Source organism: Triplophysa rosa, linkage group LG3, assembly GCF_024868665.1.
Source record: "Triplophysa rosa linkage group LG3, Trosa_1v2, whole genome shotgun sequence".
Classification (NCBI taxonomy): domain Eukaryota; kingdom Metazoa; phylum Chordata; class Actinopteri; order Cypriniformes; family Nemacheilidae; genus Triplophysa; species Triplophysa rosa.
Window position 1 is genome coordinate 12,991,017 of NC_079892.1, and position 18,993 is coordinate 13,010,009.

Consider the following 18,993-nt stretch of genomic DNA (forward strand, 5'->3'; position numbering starts at 1 on the left):
TCACGGTAATTCCCCGGTTAAATTTAGAGACAGATACATGACATTTTTCAGGTTGTAAAGTGTAAATAGATTTTTCTGTTTGGTTTTAGCATTCTGACTTCGCAAAGTTGGCCCCTACAATGGCATGAGTTTGCACACAGTCATTAGTTTCGCGATTCTGTTATGTCCCGTTTGAAGAAAATACACAAAACGTCGTCTCTGTCCGCTCTGCGCGTCTTATCTTAATGTGTCCTATGTTCTTTTGTCCTACAGGAAATCCAAAACGAAGCCCAATGGAAAGAAAGCACCCACAGAAGAGAAGAAGCATTACCTGGAGCCAGAGTACACAAAAGTGCGACTCATGGACTTCGGCCTTAAGGATTTGGTTTCGCTTCCGACCAAGGAGATAGACTTGAATGAATGGCTTGCCAGCAATAGTGAGTCCATAACCAAACACTAAAGTCATTCTGAGTATTTGTTCAGGATTTTTAGGTTAGCGTCATCGTCTTTAAAAAACGATGCTTATTCAGTCAGGAATTGCAGTTTTTATTTGATTTTAATTATAGGAGCTTGAAAACTCTTGCTCGTACCTCTGGTTAGGGATTTAAACAAACTTGTAACCCTCAATATTAAACGTTGATATTGCCGTAGATGAATCTTGAAAAAGCGAAAATTAAAATAGGTATCATAAAGGCTTGCAATAAAGCAGATTTATAATGCAAATTTATAGACCTGAAGCAGCATGCTATCTTTCTAGAAAGCACCTGGCGACCCATCAAAGCAAACTATGAACCACATAGTAACGGAAATACCCTAGTAGCATCATGGCGGCGGGTTTTGCACGGACAAGCACGGGCACATATTTTGGAAGTCAAATGGAAACAGTTGCTGATGTAGCTCATCTGGAACAGCAGAATCTTAGATTTGAACCCCAGAAAACACACACTAACTGATAAAAGCTTCTGCCAATTTTTAATGGAAACATTGATATTATGGTGATTACTGTCCCTTCGACAGGTCACAGTTAACATCTATAGATTCTCGTAAGACAATATTACAAATGTTATCTCATGAATGTCTTTTCTTTATCCTCAACAGCAACAACTTTCTTCAATCTCATCAACCTGCAGTACAGCACAATCTCAGAGTTTTGCACTGGTGAAACTTGTCAAGCCATGACGGCCTGCAACACGTAAGTTCTGTTTCTCTTTCGTTTCGTTTTCTTCCATCTGTCTGACTTTCTCTTTCTGGGCCTGTCCTGACGCGACACTCGGGACCTTCTGGTTACGGAAACTGCTTCTGGATCAGATCCCACGTTCGTAATATTTGTGCAGCTAAAATTCCACATTTGAGATCTAAGCTTTAGAAATCTGGGTTTGTAGGTCTGAATCAAGTTCCCACATAACTGAATAGAAACTGACACAAATTTTAATGAAGCCAGACCTTGTTTGGCTTTCAAATGTGTTTGTAACGAAAGAATACAAGGGAGCCATTCTCTGAATTATGGGTTTTGTTTTTTTGTGGCGTAACCTTTAGGATGTAGTTAAATGCTTTCACAGGCTGTTTGTGTGGTTTGGGAAGATCAGGGATCTGGACCAAACGGCTATTACATGTGACAGCTATGGACGTCTTTGTTTCTGTGTTTATTTGAATGTGACCCCATTTATTAGTCTCATTTAAAGTAAACTAAAAATGGTAGTTAAAATCTTATTAATTTTATTTAGTTAAAAAATGAAACTGTTTCAATTACGTTAAAAACAAATATCAAATCAATTAAACATCTATGGGAATTTTTTTAAGACAGTTGTTCTCAAACAAGAAGGGTCCAGCGGGGGCCACAGCTTTTGTGGCATTTTATGAAATATAGAAATGTATCATTCGTTTTGTGCAATTAAACATCAGAAAAATAAGACCACCAACCAAAAGAATTGATGTTCCAGCATTGTATAATTGAAGATGTCTTTGGTTAAATAAAAATTCTAAGTTTAAGATCATATCACCGTGTCTACACTGGAAGCGCTTGACAACCTGCTTGTTCTGAATGGGTTTGTCGCGTCGCGCCACATCCAGTGTGGACAAAATAAAAAATTATAATGGGTTCTAATGTCTTTTGTTCTCGTGTCGCGTCCGGTGTAGACACGGTGTAAGTCTTTATTTAGGGGGCAGTGTGACTCACACAAGGGGGGCCACAACGAAAAAGTTTGAGAACCACTTTTTTAAGATTTAGTCAAAAATGCCCCTAATCGAAGGAATCAAAACAAACTCAAGATAAAGGCGTAAAACTGTACATTCCCACAGGTAACAAAGTTGACTTTTAAAACCTTCGCTCAACTTGTTCTCCCTGTTCACCCGGAGCACCTGTTAGGTGCGAACTTCTCCTTTACATTGTGACCCTGTTAAACCAGATTTGTGACTGTTCAAGTCAAATTTTAAAGGAAGAGAATTACCAACACACACAAAACGCGAACAATTACGCATACTGCCATGACATACCAAGAAGGGTAAGGATGGGTGTGCGCATCAAAACAACCCCAATTTTCCGTCATTGCCGGTTTTACGAGTGATCGATCAATTACTGACAACTTGCTTTAAAGAAAAGGGAGGGACAGCGATGCGCAAATAGCCGTAATGCTGAATTGGTAGTGTTGTCTATTGTGGAGTTGACGTAGAATTGTCTCGCAAACTTTTTATGGTGAGACAAAAGTGTCGATGAGGTTTTAGTTTAGTTTTGATGGATCATTTATTGCAGGCAGATTCATTACTTGCACATTTTTATTGTGAAATTACCAAAATTTGCAATCCATCAAATCATTGACCGTATCATTTCAGTTATTCAAAGACATTGAGAAACATGCTGGCACAGATCTCACCATTTGCCTGAATGGGATTGTTGTACATGCATAAGTATTAGTTAGATTCATAACGCATTTGCGATTGTGAAATTAACCGCCAGTATTTAGACCAACAATCCTCTCTTAAAATCTGTAACTTTACCCAATCGTTCATGGTTATTTGAGAACATTAGGAAACATGCTGGGACATTTGCCTGCTTGTCCATTGTAAGACAAGTAGCCTCTGTATTTGCACGCTACTAGTTTGTCGACGTTATTCCTGTTATACTTTTTAATGGTTGAGATCTCCCCCCCCCCCATTCTGTTTGGCCAATCATCTATAAAGCGTCCACAGTTGAATGCATGTGAATTGGTTGGCGGTCAGTGGGTCCCTTCTGCAGGGTCAGTTATGCGGACAGTCTGCATTCCAAGAGATTTGTAATGTCTACAACCCCTTGAACCCACGTTACCTCCCTAAACTAAACCCACTTTAAAGGCGGTGGTAGCTGCATTGCAGGTTTTTAAACTCTAAACTGTTTACTTTATCTTAATGTGTGTTTAAAGTGAATTGTACCTGTTTGTCTTCTCTTCGCAGTATATACTACTGGTATGACGAAAGGGGGAAGAAAACTAAGTGCACAGCGCCTCAGTACGTGGACTTCGTCATGAGTTTCGTGCAGAAAGTAGTGACGGACGACGAAATCTTTCCCACAAAATATGGTATGAACGCTGGTCACTGTAGAGAGTTTATAGTCTCAAATAAAATATCTTGAATCGGTGGCATCCTTTAGTGGTTATAATATGCAATGAGTCTGTCTTTTAAATATTTATAAAGTTGCTTTGATGTGAACTATACATATAATTGAATAAATAAACGTAATTAACTTTTTTAAATTAATACATTTTCTGTATTTTAATCATTTTCAGTTAAACGAAATAATGATTACAATGAACTTTTTAATATATACATTTTTTAAATAATTTAAAAGTATTTACATTTATTTAAAATGAAACAATTTAAATATAATACACCTTAGATCAGTGATACCCTCTAGTGTTCATAATAAGCAACGAGTCCTTAAGAAAACGGTTGAAAAAGTTACCTTTCTTAAAAAATAATGAATATAACGCAATAAATATATATTTTTAATAGATTAGGAGCTTTTTAAACAAATCATTAAAAACAATGGCTCTATTTTGGTTTATAAATAAACAACATTTTAACAAATAAGTGATTGATTTTTAATTATTTATAAATATTTACATTCATATCAACTTAATTAATTTAAATAAATTAAAGGAATGAAATAAAGGACAAAGAACTAATTAGAAAAAAGGAATGACAAATGTTTAATATGTTTATATTTATGAATAACATTTTAACAAATAAATAAATAATCATTAAATACTTGCATTCATATCAAATGAATGAATTTGACTAAATTAAAGGATATAAATTAATGAAACTAATTTGAAAAATAGTAATTATATTTAATTTAAAGCAAAAAAACAACAAAAATTATGATGCGTTAAATGTCTTACAGATTATTACTTAGTTAAATTCAAACAAATACAAAAAATAAAAACTGTAAATGTTTTTTATTTCATTCCAGGCAAAGAATTTCCCAACTCGTTCGAGACTCTGATAAAGAAGATCTGCCGGTATCTGTTTCACGTGCTGGCGCACATCTACTGGGCACACTTTAAAGAGTCCGTAGCTCTGGAGCTGCAGGGACATTTAAATACATTGTACGCACATTTCATCGTCTTTATCAGGGAATTCAACCTGGTCGACTCAAAGGAGACCTGTATCATGGACGACCTATCAGAGGTGCTGTGCACCCCCCTGCCCCCCCATACACACAATCACGTAACCGAGAGATGAGCCTGTTGTCTCGGCGACTGAACTCCTCGAACCGAGCAGAAGAGGGGAAAGATGATAAACAGCTCAAAGCCTCCGGTCTATGTTAAGTACATGGGTCGGGCCCCTCCATTGATATTTATTACCATCCTAATACCAACTGGTGGACAAGAGGGGATGGAGGTCTGCAGCTTACCAGCACAGATTGGTGTGGATATTTCCTCCTGGAAAAACGATCTGTCTACCTTGTTGTTTATATAGGAACAGTTTGTATTTTTGCTTTATTCATTATTTTTGCGCATGTGCTCTCGGAGGTTGTGTTTTTTCTGTTTGTTTAAGGGAATGGTTTTATTGCTTTGCTCATCTGTGCCTTGGATATATAAGGTATGGTCTGTATTCAACAATGTTTAGAAGATGATGAGTGACCCCTGGCTCCCCCTTGTGGAGGGAGTAAAGTCACATACTGACTTACTTTTCATGTACAGCCTTATTTCACATTGACTTATGATGACTTATATTCCAAACACCATATATTATCCATTTCTTTTTGTTTTTACCTCCTCTGGCACCATTTTTAAATTGCTTTGCGTTTTTACTGTGCGATTTTAGTGTCACGCAAAGTTCAAGGTTTTCATGTACTCTATCCATTCAAGATTCTGTTAAAGAAGGTATGATGGATTTGAGTGATGTTCTGGAGAAATATTGAACTTGTTTTGCAGGTTTCTAGACAAGGACATAAGTGAAATCTGCATGTCTGCTTGCTCAGAGATGCTGCAGATTGAGGCAAATAATTGTTGCATGGCAGTTGACTTGCTGTTGCAATGATTAGACAGCGCATAATCCGGTGTCGCAATACCTGTTTTTTATTTCACTTTTTTAATTTATCGGCGGTAATGAATATCGTGGCATATGTGGAACATGCACATTTTCCCTTTTCTAAAGAAATAGATTGTAACTATATAAAAAAATCACAATAATTGCCTTTAGAGAGAGAGAGGATAGTCTTTCTCCTTTATATTTATTTTGACCTTTTTTAATCTATTGGCAGAGTTCTTTTATTCTTGCTTTTTAAGTATTTTTAATTATCTAAGTTAAAAGCCACTTATTATGTTAAGCTCAGCGAAGTGTAATCTAATTAAAACAAGAAATGCCACTTTATTTCAGTGTATGTACTTGTTTTATTCATTATATATATAAAACAGAGCTGGCATATGTGACTATTTCTTGCGAAAATTAACCATGGTTTAGCCTTTTCTTGGTAATAAAAACATAACTACACATTTACTATGGTCTCGCCACAATTACTAGTTTAAATGGTAATAAAAATACAGGGTTAGTTTTATAAAAATGATGGTTAAGTCAGTTTAAATAAAGCTTCTTAATTAAAGCATTAAAAAAATCTATCAAATTTAAAAGTTATTTCATAACGTGAAATAAACATGGCAACAAAACATAATTATATTTATTAAAAATAATCTTACCCCAAGCAATGTAGTCCTCCAGAGGTCACATATTTGTCTGCCGCATACGTCATCAAGATTGTCTCATTTTTGTTGAGAGAAATACAATTTTATTTTATATATTTTTAAGACGTAATCAATGTAGTTTCATTTTACCTTAAAATATAACGGTTGCTTTTCTAAAATAAAATCCTAAAATATAAACCCTGATGACGTATGAACCCGACAAACGCGACTTCCATAGAAAGCAGCTAGACGCAGTTGAGCTCATAGACTACATAAACCGCGCATTTTTGGAGAGGTGCGCGTCAGGCTGGCGTAGGGTACGCGTCTCTGCGTAGGCAAGGGTGTAGGTCTGAAGCAGAAGTAAAAATCGCACTTTACTCTCAGTAACTGCGTTCAGACTGCAGTGACTAGGCTTGTTCGAGTTGACCGTGAACCACGAAACGTGGTTGCTTTACCTGTCAGTCATATGGCCCTTTTGGGCGGGCCTTGACCAAAGAAAGCAGCCAAAGTTCCCACGAGACTATGAAGCCCAGGGTTCCTTGGGCACTGGCCCCATTGGCCCGGTCAATCCATCCCTGTTCCATGTAAATCGTAAAGTATTGAAATAGGTTGAGAAATTGGGTTTGAATGAATCCACATCTATGTTTTAAGATATTTGTGTCCATGCTGCATTATTTGTGAGCTGTATATGTGCGATGACGTGACGTCTATCGTCCCCGCCAAAGGAAGTAGTTGCTTTTAGCAACCGCCGTTTTAAGACACAATAAGGCTTTTAAAAAATCACAAGCCGATTATAATTGGTGTGTTTTGTCATAGAATAAAACGTGAAAATATTTAGAGGTTTTGTTAACCACAGACCTTATTTCAGGCGATTTACCAAAAACCCATTCAAAAAACCCATAGACATTGGAGCGATGGAAGTGCTAACTCGCTTCTGGTGTTTGCATACAAAAATACGTCATATCTGAGGTACTCATAGTGACCTTGAGCTGAGCAGTAATGAACGGCTGAACCAATGACCAAACGGTAATAACATCCTGCACTACCTCACCTTGGACACACGATAGCAGCCGTTCTCTATTTTAGTGAGCGTATACGTGCTTGACGCATGCGTGCTTTGGACGCTTCGGAAAGTTGCCAAGCAACTCCAGTATGTGCTAATTAATATTCATAAGATAAGGTTTGTAAACTTGCAACCCTGGCAACAAATGCTTACTATTATTCACGAGGTTGCCCAAAGTAGCTGTAATTCGTAACCTTATAACCTTCAGAAATCTAGTTTGACTTTAAAACTTGACCGCTACTTTTTCTTTAAAAATAATGCTGCTTTAAATGTATACATAAAGAAACAATACAAACAAACTGGTTTATTTAAATAACAAGGCAAGCATAAAACAAGGGCATCGCGTAAACGTCATGCGTTATCTTGAACCATGTGCATAGTTTATCATTCAATACCCTGAGAGCTTTAATCAAACGTGCATAAATCGCAATAAAATATATTTTGATATTTAGAAATATACAGAAAATATACAGTGCATCCGTATTTCTTAAAATTGAATGTCCTCCCTACATTATAATTCCTGCTTTTACGTTGAATGTAAACACAAACAAACGTCTGGTATTTGAATCTAAAAATACATTAAACGCCTAAATTTATGCCACTTTGGTGTTTTGATGTTTCAGTCTTCTTCTGACGGTAGCCCCAAAACTGGTGGACTCGCGCGCTCTGAACCTCTCCATCCCTCCCTCCTCATCTAGCGTCCGCGCGCTGCAGCTCGGCGTGGGCACTTTAATCGTGTTTCCAAACTTTGAATAGTCCACAGCATACATCCCATCCTCTTCTGACACCGTGGACGAAAACCTCTGCCCCCATAATATCTCTTCGGACAGGTAAGAGGTCCGCGCTTGGGTGGTGATACCGGTGGTCTCCACAACCCCTTCTAGTATGACGATCACCTCGATGTCTTTATTCAGCAGTTCGTCAGCAGAGAGATCATACAAAGGGCTGTTTTTATCTATAGTGTGACTGATGATGAGAGGGGACACTAGAAAGATGCTGTTGGTGCCCACCGGGTTGTCCATCTGGATGTCTATCTGATCCAGCGGCACCAGTTCGCCTTCGTGGGTGACGGTCTTCCTCACCACTTGCATGTGAACGGTTGCGCTTATGATCATACTTTTCCTCAGGTCACCGAGGCGAAACATAAAGCACAGCTTGTTGTTGCGGACTGTTATAACAGCGTGTTTGCTGAAGATGAGCGTTTCTGCGCGGCGGTTGGCTTGAGCCGTCTTCATAAAGATGCATCCTAGCATAATGGCATTGATCACCAAACCCACTATGTTTTGTACGATCAATACAATAATGGCCGATAAGCACTCCTCCGTGATCATCCGGCCTCCAAAGCCGATGGTCACCTGGACTTCGATCGAGAACAGAAACGCAGAGGAGAACGAGTGGATGTCCGTAACGCACGGCACGAAGCTCTCATGTTTCACCTCCAGGTCTCCGTGCGCGAAGGCGATGAGCCACCAGATCATCCCGAACAGAAGCCAACTGCACAAGAAGGACATGGTAAATATAAATAAAGTATGAAGCCATTTCAGGTCCACCAGCGTGGTGAAAACGTCCTGCAGAAACCGGCCCTGCTCGCGTATGTTCGTGTGCGCAACGTTGCATCTTCCGTTCTTGGCGACGAATCGCGCTTTCCGCTGTTTCGTTTTGAATTTCGGTTGTTGTAACACATCTTCCGCCAATCGAGTCAACAAATAATCCTCGGGAACGAGTCCTTTTCTGGACAACATCGCTGGTCCATACTATGGGCTCATTACATTAGTCCTAAAGTCCACTGTCGTCTTCGTCCTTTGCGGTGCGCAGCGCAGTTGCTGTGAGGTCCCGTGGGAGGATGCCACTTTTAGTTCTCCGGCTGCCGTTGCCAGTCAATTGCAACCGGATATATTCTCGCTCATCCTTAGATGGGACTTGGGTTCAGCACAGGGCATGCGTGCTGGGCGCGCGTTTAACTTAAAACCGTGCAGCATTGGCAACAAAAAGGATAAAGGAGCGCGGATTTTAAAGAGACATTACTGCATTATATTGTACTAAGTTCACCCCAAAATGAACATAGCTTAATTTACCCTCATTCCATCCCAGATATGCCCCCCTTTCTCCAGTTGAACACAAACAAATAAGCCTAATATAAATTGATTATAAAACTTTTATATTAAAAATAATTCGATATTAATTTTTTTATCAAAAATGATTTTATATGAACATCATTTTATATTAAAATATCGTAATATATTATTAAGGAACTTAATTACTCCAATGGTGTATAAATGTGTTCTACAGCAAAGAACACGCATAATAATGTGTGAGAAAACTATTTAAATTTCATCGGTATTTGTGTCTCGTGACTCAATATATTTTATCGAGAGATGCAAGAACCAGTACGATATCATTTTTTCCACAGTCGCCTATTGTTTTGTTTCAGAAGACATTTATTAACCAACTGTCATTACGATTACTTCTATGATGGATGAATGCAGTGCTTAGAGCTCAAGATATCGAGTCAGAAATAAGAAAATAAAATTATGGCATTTTAACCCTAGTGTACTATCCAGGTCTGTGGGATGATTTTTAATGTTTACCAAAATGATGCAATCCTTTTTTTTCAATTTATATTTTTACAACCTTATAATATTTTATAGCCTTATATTTTAAGATAAACACGTAAGCCATATTTACATATATTACAGTCAATTGCAACCCGATATTTTCTCACACATCCTCAGATGTGCAGTAACAGTCTTGCGGTTTAACAATCAATTAAAAAAAAAAAAGTTTTGATCTTATTTAATATGACGTCATCAAATTTCTATACTTTCCTAATAGTTTAAGATGAATTACAGCACGTCACACTGTAAGTCACTGATTTCACAGTTGAAAGAATCACAAAGAGAATTCTGATTATTACTTTTTTATTAATAAATGATGAACGTTTTATGTACAAATGTGATAATGATAATAGCAGTAATAAATATTTATTCCTTCATGGTACAATTGCACTTTCAACAGAGGGTCCCTCCGGCTCATTTGTCCGCTAGCACGAATGAAGCGAACACGCTGTCCTCTTGATTGAGGAGAACCTCGGGTTTGTCATACTCCAGAATGACGCCCCTCTTCATCACAATCACCTGGTCTGCATTCAGGATGGTGTGTACACGATGCTACAGAAGAACAAACACAATGATGCGTTAAATGATAGGAGACCTTGTTGAATCCATAGTATCATTTAAAAGCATTATGTCGTCTTTCTGCTGATGAGGGTTTCAAGTACATGTAGAATTTACTAGCAGTCTCGTAGAGATGACTTACCGCTATAGTGACCACAGTTCTGTTGGCAAAGGCAGTCATCACAACTTTTTGAAGAATGCTCTCCTGTATAAACAGCATATAATAATTTCTCTTTGTTTTAATATACTTAGAAACTAAATGTATAGGATAACGCAATGTAAGTCGCTTTGGATAAAAGCGTCTGCCAAATGCATAAATGTAAATGTTTTGAATTTGACACAATCCTAAAAAGCTGTTTAAATTCTGTGATAATATAACAGCATTTCATTCTTTTTTATATTGCTTACACAAGTCTGTTGTGTTGTATAAACACAAGTATTCGTTTTGAAGCTTTTTTGTCGTATCGAATTTATCTCACTGACCCCGACTGTCCTTTGCTCTATTAAACTCAACCAGTGCGCAGAGGCACGGTTCATTTACAAGAGATTTGAAGGCAGAGGTGCATTCATTGTGTCGGCCTCTTCAGAAGAGAAGATCGCTTGAGAACAGTGTGAAGTGAATCGAGGTCTTGGCCTCTGGGGATGTTCCTTTTATCTCTTGTATTCAATATCGCACATCTAAGCAAACACACACGCACCGTAGCCATGTCTATAGACGCAGTGGCCTCGTCCATGATCAGAATACTGCTCTTCCGCACAAATGCCCGCGCCAGGCAGAACAGCTGACGCTGCCCCTGACTGAAGTTCTCCCCACCTTCAGTTATTATTGCATCTGAAACACAAGAACAAAATGTTTAAAAATGAATCATATCAGTAGTTCTGCATAATCTAGTGAAGATTACGGCAAATTATTGATTTCCAGATTAAATTTTTCGTATGTTTGTACGGCTGGTGTGATGTCATGAGGTTATGCGATCATTCCATGAATTGTATGCACATTTTATGCTTAAAGGAATTGAACTATGTTTAGACATTAAACCTGTCAATTATTTAAAAAATTGAATCCATTACTGGGTGGTTTTTGCTAGTGCAAATGTGATGACACAATACTAAGGTGGTTGCCAGGGTGTTGGTGTGTGGTTGCTAGGGCATTAGGTGCTCGAATCTTCTTAGCGATCTATGGGATCTGACGCGTCATATCGCTTAGAAAAGTAATAGCAAACCTCAGTAGCGTATATAAAATGTTTTGTGAATCTGAAAAGTCTTACCAAGTCCTCCAGGTAGAGTTTTGACCACAGGTTTGAGTTGCGCGATTTCTAGCGCTTCCCACAGCATACTGTCTGTAGCTTTCATTTCTGGGTCGAGATTAAAACTGAAGGAAGGAAATGAAATATTAACAATTCTCTTCAGCGTGACCCAAAAAGTCCTGGAGTGCAATATTGAGGGTTTCTGCACGTTTTGAAATGGTGAATGTATGACTTTTTAAGACCTTTGAAGGACTTGTGGAAACCCTGATATCGATGTTTAATGGAGCATTGCTGTTACTACGGTATAGTACACCAAAAGCAGTGATTAATAATAAATGACTGTTCATTGTAGTCCTTTATTTATGGTTTAGAGGGTCTAGAGCAGTTCAATGGTAAATCATCATGTAAATGCAAATCACGCTTTAAAAGTTTAAGACTAAAGTTGTTTTTATATTGTAAATGCAATATGAGCATATGAATCAGTATTCATTTCAACTCTAAACTGACTAGAGAGATTTACCGAATGGTTCCGCTGAATAAAAAGGGATCTTGGAGAATAATAGAGAAGCGAGATCTCAGCGTCTGAAGGGGCAGTTTTGCTATATCGATGTCATCAATGATTATTCGCCCTGGAGGAGAAACAGATATTCAAAATACATGTCACATATAATACATACTCGGATGAAATGAATGTTATATCATCATTAGTCTGAGCTGAATGGAAAAGTAATGAGTTTTACCCTCAAATGTGTCCACCATCCGGAAGAAAGCTAATGAGAAAGACGACTTTCCACTTCCTGTTCTACCACAGATTCCAACCTACAGATCAACACAAAAAAATATTTGTAATTCACAGACAACTCATCCAATCGATTTGTTCTGTTTGGATTATAAGCAAAACATGATTTTCAGTGACATCATTTTACTAATATATATAATCCCCGACATGTCAACTAAATATAGCTTTTATTATAACAGCTTGCTTGCTAGTATAATTGTGTCATTTAATATTTGTATATGCTCTGTTGACCAATCAGAATCCAAGACTTAAACAGTCACTTTATGTTGTGGTTAATATTTAATAATCAGTCAGAAACGCAATGGTATTTTGGTACACATTGTTTCGTGCTAAAGATTGGTGTTGGTACCTTTTGTCCTGGTCTGATGTGAGCGTTGACGTTTTTGAGGACGGGCTTTAAGGTGCTGTCATACCTTACGCTCAGATTCTGAATCTGAATCTCACCCTGCTGAGGCCAACCTTCCAGAACCTGAGACGCAACTGAGCAATAAAATAAATACTGATGATTTGCAGTCAAACAATTGGTCAACCAATACATTAATAATCGATATACAGGCATTTTTTTCAATAAGACATTTTGGTTTCATGAATCAGACTTTTGAAGGTGCAGAGGACTACTTGGATGTTAAGAAGCTGTCTGACTGACATATAAAACGACCAATCACAGTTAAATGAGGTTTTTTTCACCACTTTAAATATTTTTCAATCTCGCAAATGTGCACATTGTCTGGCTTTCAAAGCACTCATGTTACATTTATGCATTCAGTCAGAATACATTTCAAAAAGCAACCGCTTGCTTTGAAAGTTAATAAAGCGCCATGCTTTACTAGTTACAAAGCCTCAATCTCAACATATATCTGAAGAGAAGAGATCAACAGAAAACACGGATGAGACAGAAGCTGAGGAAAACAGGACGAGACACGCAGCCCAAAGCTGATTGCATAAAATCGGTGCACATGAGACTGAATGAAGCCGAGTGAATGTGGGTCAGATATCACATGATACTCACACAGCAAACCCTCATAGTTTTCAGGTTCTGTCTTCAGCAGAGCTTTTATTCTCTTCACAGCTCCAAGCTGCACCTCCATATCTGCCAGATTACGCACCATCCAGTTCAAGTAGTTGGACACCTGATAAAATTATATATTGAGTATAAGTATAAGAAAAGGCACATCTATTTGAACCAATAACAACACACGCCTTAATCTGTTAAACTAATCATATTTTGTTTGTCTTTGTGATTGTTTACTATGTAGTACAAATTTATATCGTTTTATTTTATTGTTATGTTGTACCATGTTGTAGCACCTTGAGTGTAAGAAAGGCACATTACAAACAATAATAACAATAATAATTATTATTAATAACAACAACAATAATAATAATAATTATTATTATGAGTATGCCTTTCTTACAATCAAGGTGCTACAACAATTATTATTATTATTATTAATAATATAACAACAATAATATTAATAATAATAACAACAACAACAATAATAATAATAATAATAATACTAACAATGACAACAATAATAATAATAATTATTCTTATTATGATTATTATCTAATGCATTTAAAAGCATCACAGTTTGAGCTTAACCATTAATTTCATTATGATTTTAATTTTTGGCATGCCATTACACCCAGTCAATATTACTTATTAAATATATCAAAGTTATATTTGATATATGAAAAAAGCTTCTTACAGTTTGTGCTCTTACCATTAGGGCGTATGTGAGTCCCAGCCCCACCAGCCCAGTGGACAGATGATTGAACAGTGAATTGGTAATCGAAGCCACAGCTGCTATCAGGACTATACAGGCCCCAATGTATTCCTACACAGAGAAAACAACATGATACCTCCAGGTACTGTGTCTTTGCTTTGTATTTGTATTATCTGAAGAACTTGAACTGTAATTTATGTGATGAGAAGCTCACCATTCGAACCTCCAGCCAGCGGTTAGCCGCTGTGAGGAAGAGAGAGGCCATGTTATTGGCATCGCTGAACTCTAGGAGCTTCTGTCTGAATCTAGCCTCATACCTACAAAACAAACAAACAAAAAAGCACAATAACACATTATAAAACAGAGCAATGTACACAAATGTAGCTTTACATAGGACACACAATGCACAGATGAGCAAACATTTCAACCAAAACCAATGCAATCAAAGATGTTATAAATAGGGTTTGTCATGTACTGCTCACCTGAAAGCTCGGATGGTTGTGAGCCCTTCTACGGTCTCAGAGAAGTGTGACAGCAGAGGAAGCTGTGTGCTGTCTTCTAACTGCTGGAGATCTCTGAAAACAGACACACACATACACGTCACGTTTCTAAACATCTCGATACTTCTTAAATTTGCGGGTCACAATGCACATTTCTGATTGTTTTACAATTATATTGGTTAAAATACTGAAAAAAGATGTTTGCTCATGTATTGCTATTGCACATTGTCATGTTGTAGGTGGTGTTCGGATTGTTTACTTGGATGCGACTCTGAAGTATTTCTGGATGAAGTAACAGGCGATGGCTAGCGGTGCCAAAACGATGAGAAAAACCGGCGTGACGTATGAGATCACACCAAGCGCTGACACACACAACAGCGTAGAGCGACTTAAACACTCCAGAGTCGCAGGAATGTGCTGAGAGAGAGAGAGAGAGAGAGAGAGAGAGAGAGAGAGAGAGAAAACTAAAGAGAGAGACTTAAAATGTGCTTGATGGGCTTTTAGTTTCTAAATGTTCTTTATAAATGCAGTACTGTATATAATAGTGACAGAACCAGGGCCGGCTCCAGGCAGGGGTGGGCTGAGCCCACCTAAATGTCTGTCTTGCCCACCCAATGAGAATAAAAGAATAACTGTGATGGGAATGTTCTTAGCCCGCTTTCTTTATAGGCTTCTATTTATGTCCAGTTTACATAACCTCTTTATTAATGCGTAAAACATCAATAAAATCAAAGGGCAATAATCAACAAGAATTATTTTTGTTTTGATCTTGCAGTCTTCTGTAATGAATGTTGGTTTTATATATTTATAACATCATAAATCATTCAAATCCTGCATATATTGAAGTCATATATTGCAGTGTTTGTTGAAAGTCACCCAACAGCAATATGAACGACTGAGAGCATGATAATAAACTCATTTAAAAAAGCAGGGTTATTTCATAAAACATCTTTTTTTACTTTTTCTAATACATGTACAAACATTAGTTTTGTGTTGTTTAAAACTAAATATGAACTTTTTTTTTTTTTGCGATGTTACAGTTTTGAAAACGCAGATCATCTTTTCTGTTGTTTTGACCTGTTTTCTCCAGTTCATTTTCGGCAAATAAATGCAAATAAAAACAACATTCTTATATGAAATTTGAGGAAAATGTTGTCAGACGTTCACAGAAATAAACAAAAATGATAATTTTACCAAAACACATTTTTATCTTATCAGAAAAAAATTAAAAACATTTTTTAAATGGTTTCTTAATTTTGTTCTGGTTGGGGTATATGCCCACCCAGGACACCTGCTAGCCCACCCTTCAGCGCCTGGCAGGAACCGGGCCTGGACAGAACACTGAAGAAATGTTTCATTATTGTTATATCATACCTGATCTATTACATTTGTATCGGAGGAGAAGCGATTTAATATGCTTCCCAATGGTGTCGTTTCAAAGAGCCTGAAAAGAAAAAGAGAAAAATTCTGAAAACTTTAGTACAACTTATTTTTTTCTATTTAAATGTAGACGACTTCTTAAAGAAATAGTACACCAAATAAAATTAGGGCTGTCAAATAATTAATCGCGATTAATCAGATTCAGAATAAAAGTTTGTGTCTGTGTACTGTGCATATTCATTTTGTATTTATAAACATAATACACATACATGCATACATTTAAGAAAAATAATAAAGTTAAAAAGTAATTTGTATATTTATGTAAAAAAGTATATTTATTTATTTAATTATATATATATATATATATATATATATATATATACACTCACCTAAAGGATTATTAGGAACACCATACTAATACGGTGTTTGACCCCCTTTCGCCTTCAGAACTGCCTTAATTCTACGTGGCATTGATTCAACAAGGTGCTGAAAGCATTCTTTAGAAATGTTGGCCCATATTGATAGGATAGCATCTTGCAGTTGATGGAGATTTGTGGGATGCACATCCAGGGCACGAAGCTCCCGTTCCACCACATCCCAAAGATGTTCTATCGGGTTGAGATCTGGTGACTGTGGGGGCCATTCTAGTACAGTGAACTCATTGTCATGTTCAAGAAACCAATTTGAAATGATTCGAGCTTTGTGACATGGTGCATTATCCTGCTGGAAGTAGCCATTAGAGGATGGGTACATGGTGGTCATAAAGGGATGGACATGGTCAGAAACAATGCTCAGGTAGGCCGTGGCATTTAAACGATGCCCAATTGGCACTAAGGGGCCTAAAGTGTGCCAAGAAAACATCCCCCACACCATTACACCACCACCACCAGCCTGCACAGTGGTAACAAGGCATGATGGATCCATGTTCTCATTCTGTTTACGCCAAATTCTGACTCTACCATTTGAATGTCTCAACAGAAATCGAGACTCATCAGACCAGGCAACATTTTTCCAGTCTTCAACTGTCCAATTTTGGTGAGCTCGTGCAAATTGTAGCCTCTTTTTCCTATTTGTAGTGGAGATGAGTGGTACCCGGTGGGGTCTTCTGCTGTTGTAGCCCATCTGCCTCAAGGTTGTGCGTGTTGTGGCTTCACAAATGCTTTGCTGCATACCTCGGTTGTAACGAGTGGTTATTTCAGTCAAAGTTGCTCTTCTATCAGCTTGAATCAGTCGGCCCATTCTCCTCTGACCTCTAGCATCAACAAGGCATTTTCGCCCACAGGACTGCCGCATACTGGATGTTTTTCCCTTTTCACACCATTCTTTGTAAACCCTAGAAATGGTTGTGCGTGAAAATCCCAGTAACTGAGCAGATTGTGAAATACTCAGACCGGCCCGTCTGGCACCAACAACCATGCCACGCTCAAAATTGCTTAAATCACCTTTCTTTCCCATTCTGACATTCAGTTTGGAGTTCAGGAGATTGTCTTGACCAGGACCACACCCCTAAATGCATTGAAGCAACTGCCATGTGATTGGTTGATTAGATAATTGCATTAATGAGAAATTGAACAGGTGTTCCTAATAATCCTTTAGGTGAGTGTATATGTTACACCTTTGCATTTTCTCTCGAATTGCATTATGTATTTGTAAAACGCTTTCTTTTTGTTTCAGAGTTTAGTTTCTTTTGCAAAAAAGGTTGCGTTTGTTTGCAAAATGCTGGATTTGTTTGTTAAGTTTAGGCACAATTCTCCATAGTTTTCACCTGAGGGTTAGGTGATGGCTATTTTATTTTTAAAATAGGATTATTTGTTTTGTATCTATGAATATGACGAATGGTAGATTAATATATGTGACCCTGGATCACAAAACCAGTTTTAAGTAGCACGGGAACATTTTTAGTAAAAGACACAACAACATTGTGTGGGTCAAAATTATTATTTTATTATTAAGTTTCTTTTATGCCAAAAATCATTAGGTTATTAAGTAAAGATCATGTTCCATGAAGATATTTTGTAAATTTCCTATCTTAAATATATAAAAACTTTATTTTTGTGAGTGGATGGTCTGCCACAGTGCCCCTGATTAACAACTTCAAAGGCAATTTTCTCAATATTTAGATTTTCTTGCGCTCTCAGATTCCTGAGTTTTAAACGGTTGTATCTCAGCCAGATATTGTCCTATTCTAACAACTCATATATCTATAGAAAGTTTATTTATTCAGCTTTCGGATTATGTAAAAATCTCAATTTCGAAAAATTGACCCATAAGACTGGTTTTGTTGTCCAGGGTCATATATACAATTAACTAATGATTTTATTATTCTTATTTTGATTTATTATAAATACTGTAATAGTATACAACAGTTCAAGTTTGCCAATTTGTTTTGTTTGCAGATATATTTAGTATAACATCACTGGGATATTTCACTGTATCACTACTTATTTGTTAAATTTAATTTATATCTAGTTATCTTATATACAGTATACATTATATATAATATATATATATATATATATATATATATAATTAAATAAATAAATATACTTTTTTACATAAATATACAAATTACTTTTTAATTTTATTATTTTTCTTAAACATGCATGTATGGGTATCCTGGGTGCGCATTAATATAATCGTTTTTGTACATTTTAGTACAACTTGCTATGGTGCCAGTGGCAGTTGGGTTAAGGGGAGGGGCTTCAGGATCTTTTTTTTCATAAGTCGTATGTTTTTGTACAATTCACATTGTGCGAATTCATACGAATTAGCCACCTCGTAAAATAGTTGTAATATTTGTATATTACAACTTCTTGTAAATAATAACTGTAATATGCAAATCAGATAGCATCTTTATACAATGCACACCAAAATGCATGAAGGGACAACTGCTCATGCTTTCTTAACATAATAGTTCATAATATAGTATATTTATTATAGTGCTTGGACAAATACATAGTAAAATGA

General features: G+C 37.0%; 3 protein-coding genes across 6 annotated transcripts in view; 1 reads left to right on the forward strand and 2 right to left on the reverse strand.

Moving 5' to 3' along the window:
• The window catches only part of mob2a (MOB kinase activator 2a), a 55,187-nt gene extending 49,243 nt beyond the window's left edge, over window positions 1–5,944 (forward strand). For all 4 annotated transcript variants that reach the window (XM_057330424.1, XM_057330423.1, XM_057330422.1 and 1 more), the window contains exons 2-5: window positions 253–416; window positions 1,078–1,171; window positions 3,406–3,530; window positions 4,424–5,944. In XM_057330424.1, coding sequence (XP_057186407.1) covers window positions 253–416; window positions 1,078–1,171; window positions 3,406–3,530; window positions 4,424–4,695 — 655 coding nt within the window. In that variant the 3' untranslated portion in view covers window positions 4,696–5,944. The remainder of the gene's footprint in view (window positions 1–252; window positions 417–1,077; window positions 1,172–3,405; window positions 3,531–4,423) is intronic.
• A 1,226-nt stretch (window positions 5,945–7,170) lies between these two features.
• On the reverse strand, window positions 7,171–9,253 carry kcnj11 (potassium inwardly rectifying channel subfamily J member 11). The gene has a single exon (XM_057329918.1). The coding sequence runs from the start codon at window positions 8,940–8,942 to the stop codon at window positions 7,794–7,796; it is 1,149 nt and encodes a 382-aa protein (XP_057185901.1). The 5' UTR covers window positions 8,943–9,253; the 3' UTR covers window positions 7,171–7,793.
• An 857-nt stretch (window positions 9,254–10,110) lies between these two features.
• abcc8 (ATP-binding cassette, sub-family C (CFTR/MRP), member 8) overlaps window positions 10,111–18,993 on the reverse strand; it is a 73,178-nt gene continuing 64,295 nt past the window's right edge. The window contains exons 28-40 of the mRNA XM_057330521.1: window positions 16,021–16,090; window positions 14,906–15,063; window positions 14,629–14,721; window positions 14,361–14,463; window positions 14,144–14,257; window positions 13,429–13,549; window positions 12,769–12,899; window positions 12,361–12,439; window positions 12,141–12,249; window positions 11,642–11,745; window positions 11,072–11,205; window positions 10,516–10,578; window positions 10,111–10,367 (exon numbers count right to left, since the gene is read on the reverse strand). Coding sequence (XP_057186504.1) covers window positions 10,230–10,367; window positions 10,516–10,578; window positions 11,072–11,205; window positions 11,642–11,745; window positions 12,141–12,249; window positions 12,361–12,439; window positions 12,769–12,899; window positions 13,429–13,549; window positions 14,144–14,257; window positions 14,361–14,463; window positions 14,629–14,721; window positions 14,906–15,063; window positions 16,021–16,090 — 1,417 coding nt within the window. The 3' untranslated portion in view covers window positions 10,111–10,229. The remainder of the gene's footprint in view (window positions 10,368–10,515; window positions 10,579–11,071; window positions 11,206–11,641; window positions 11,746–12,140; window positions 12,250–12,360; window positions 12,440–12,768; window positions 12,900–13,428; window positions 13,550–14,143; window positions 14,258–14,360; window positions 14,464–14,628; window positions 14,722–14,905; window positions 15,064–16,020; window positions 16,091–18,993) is intronic.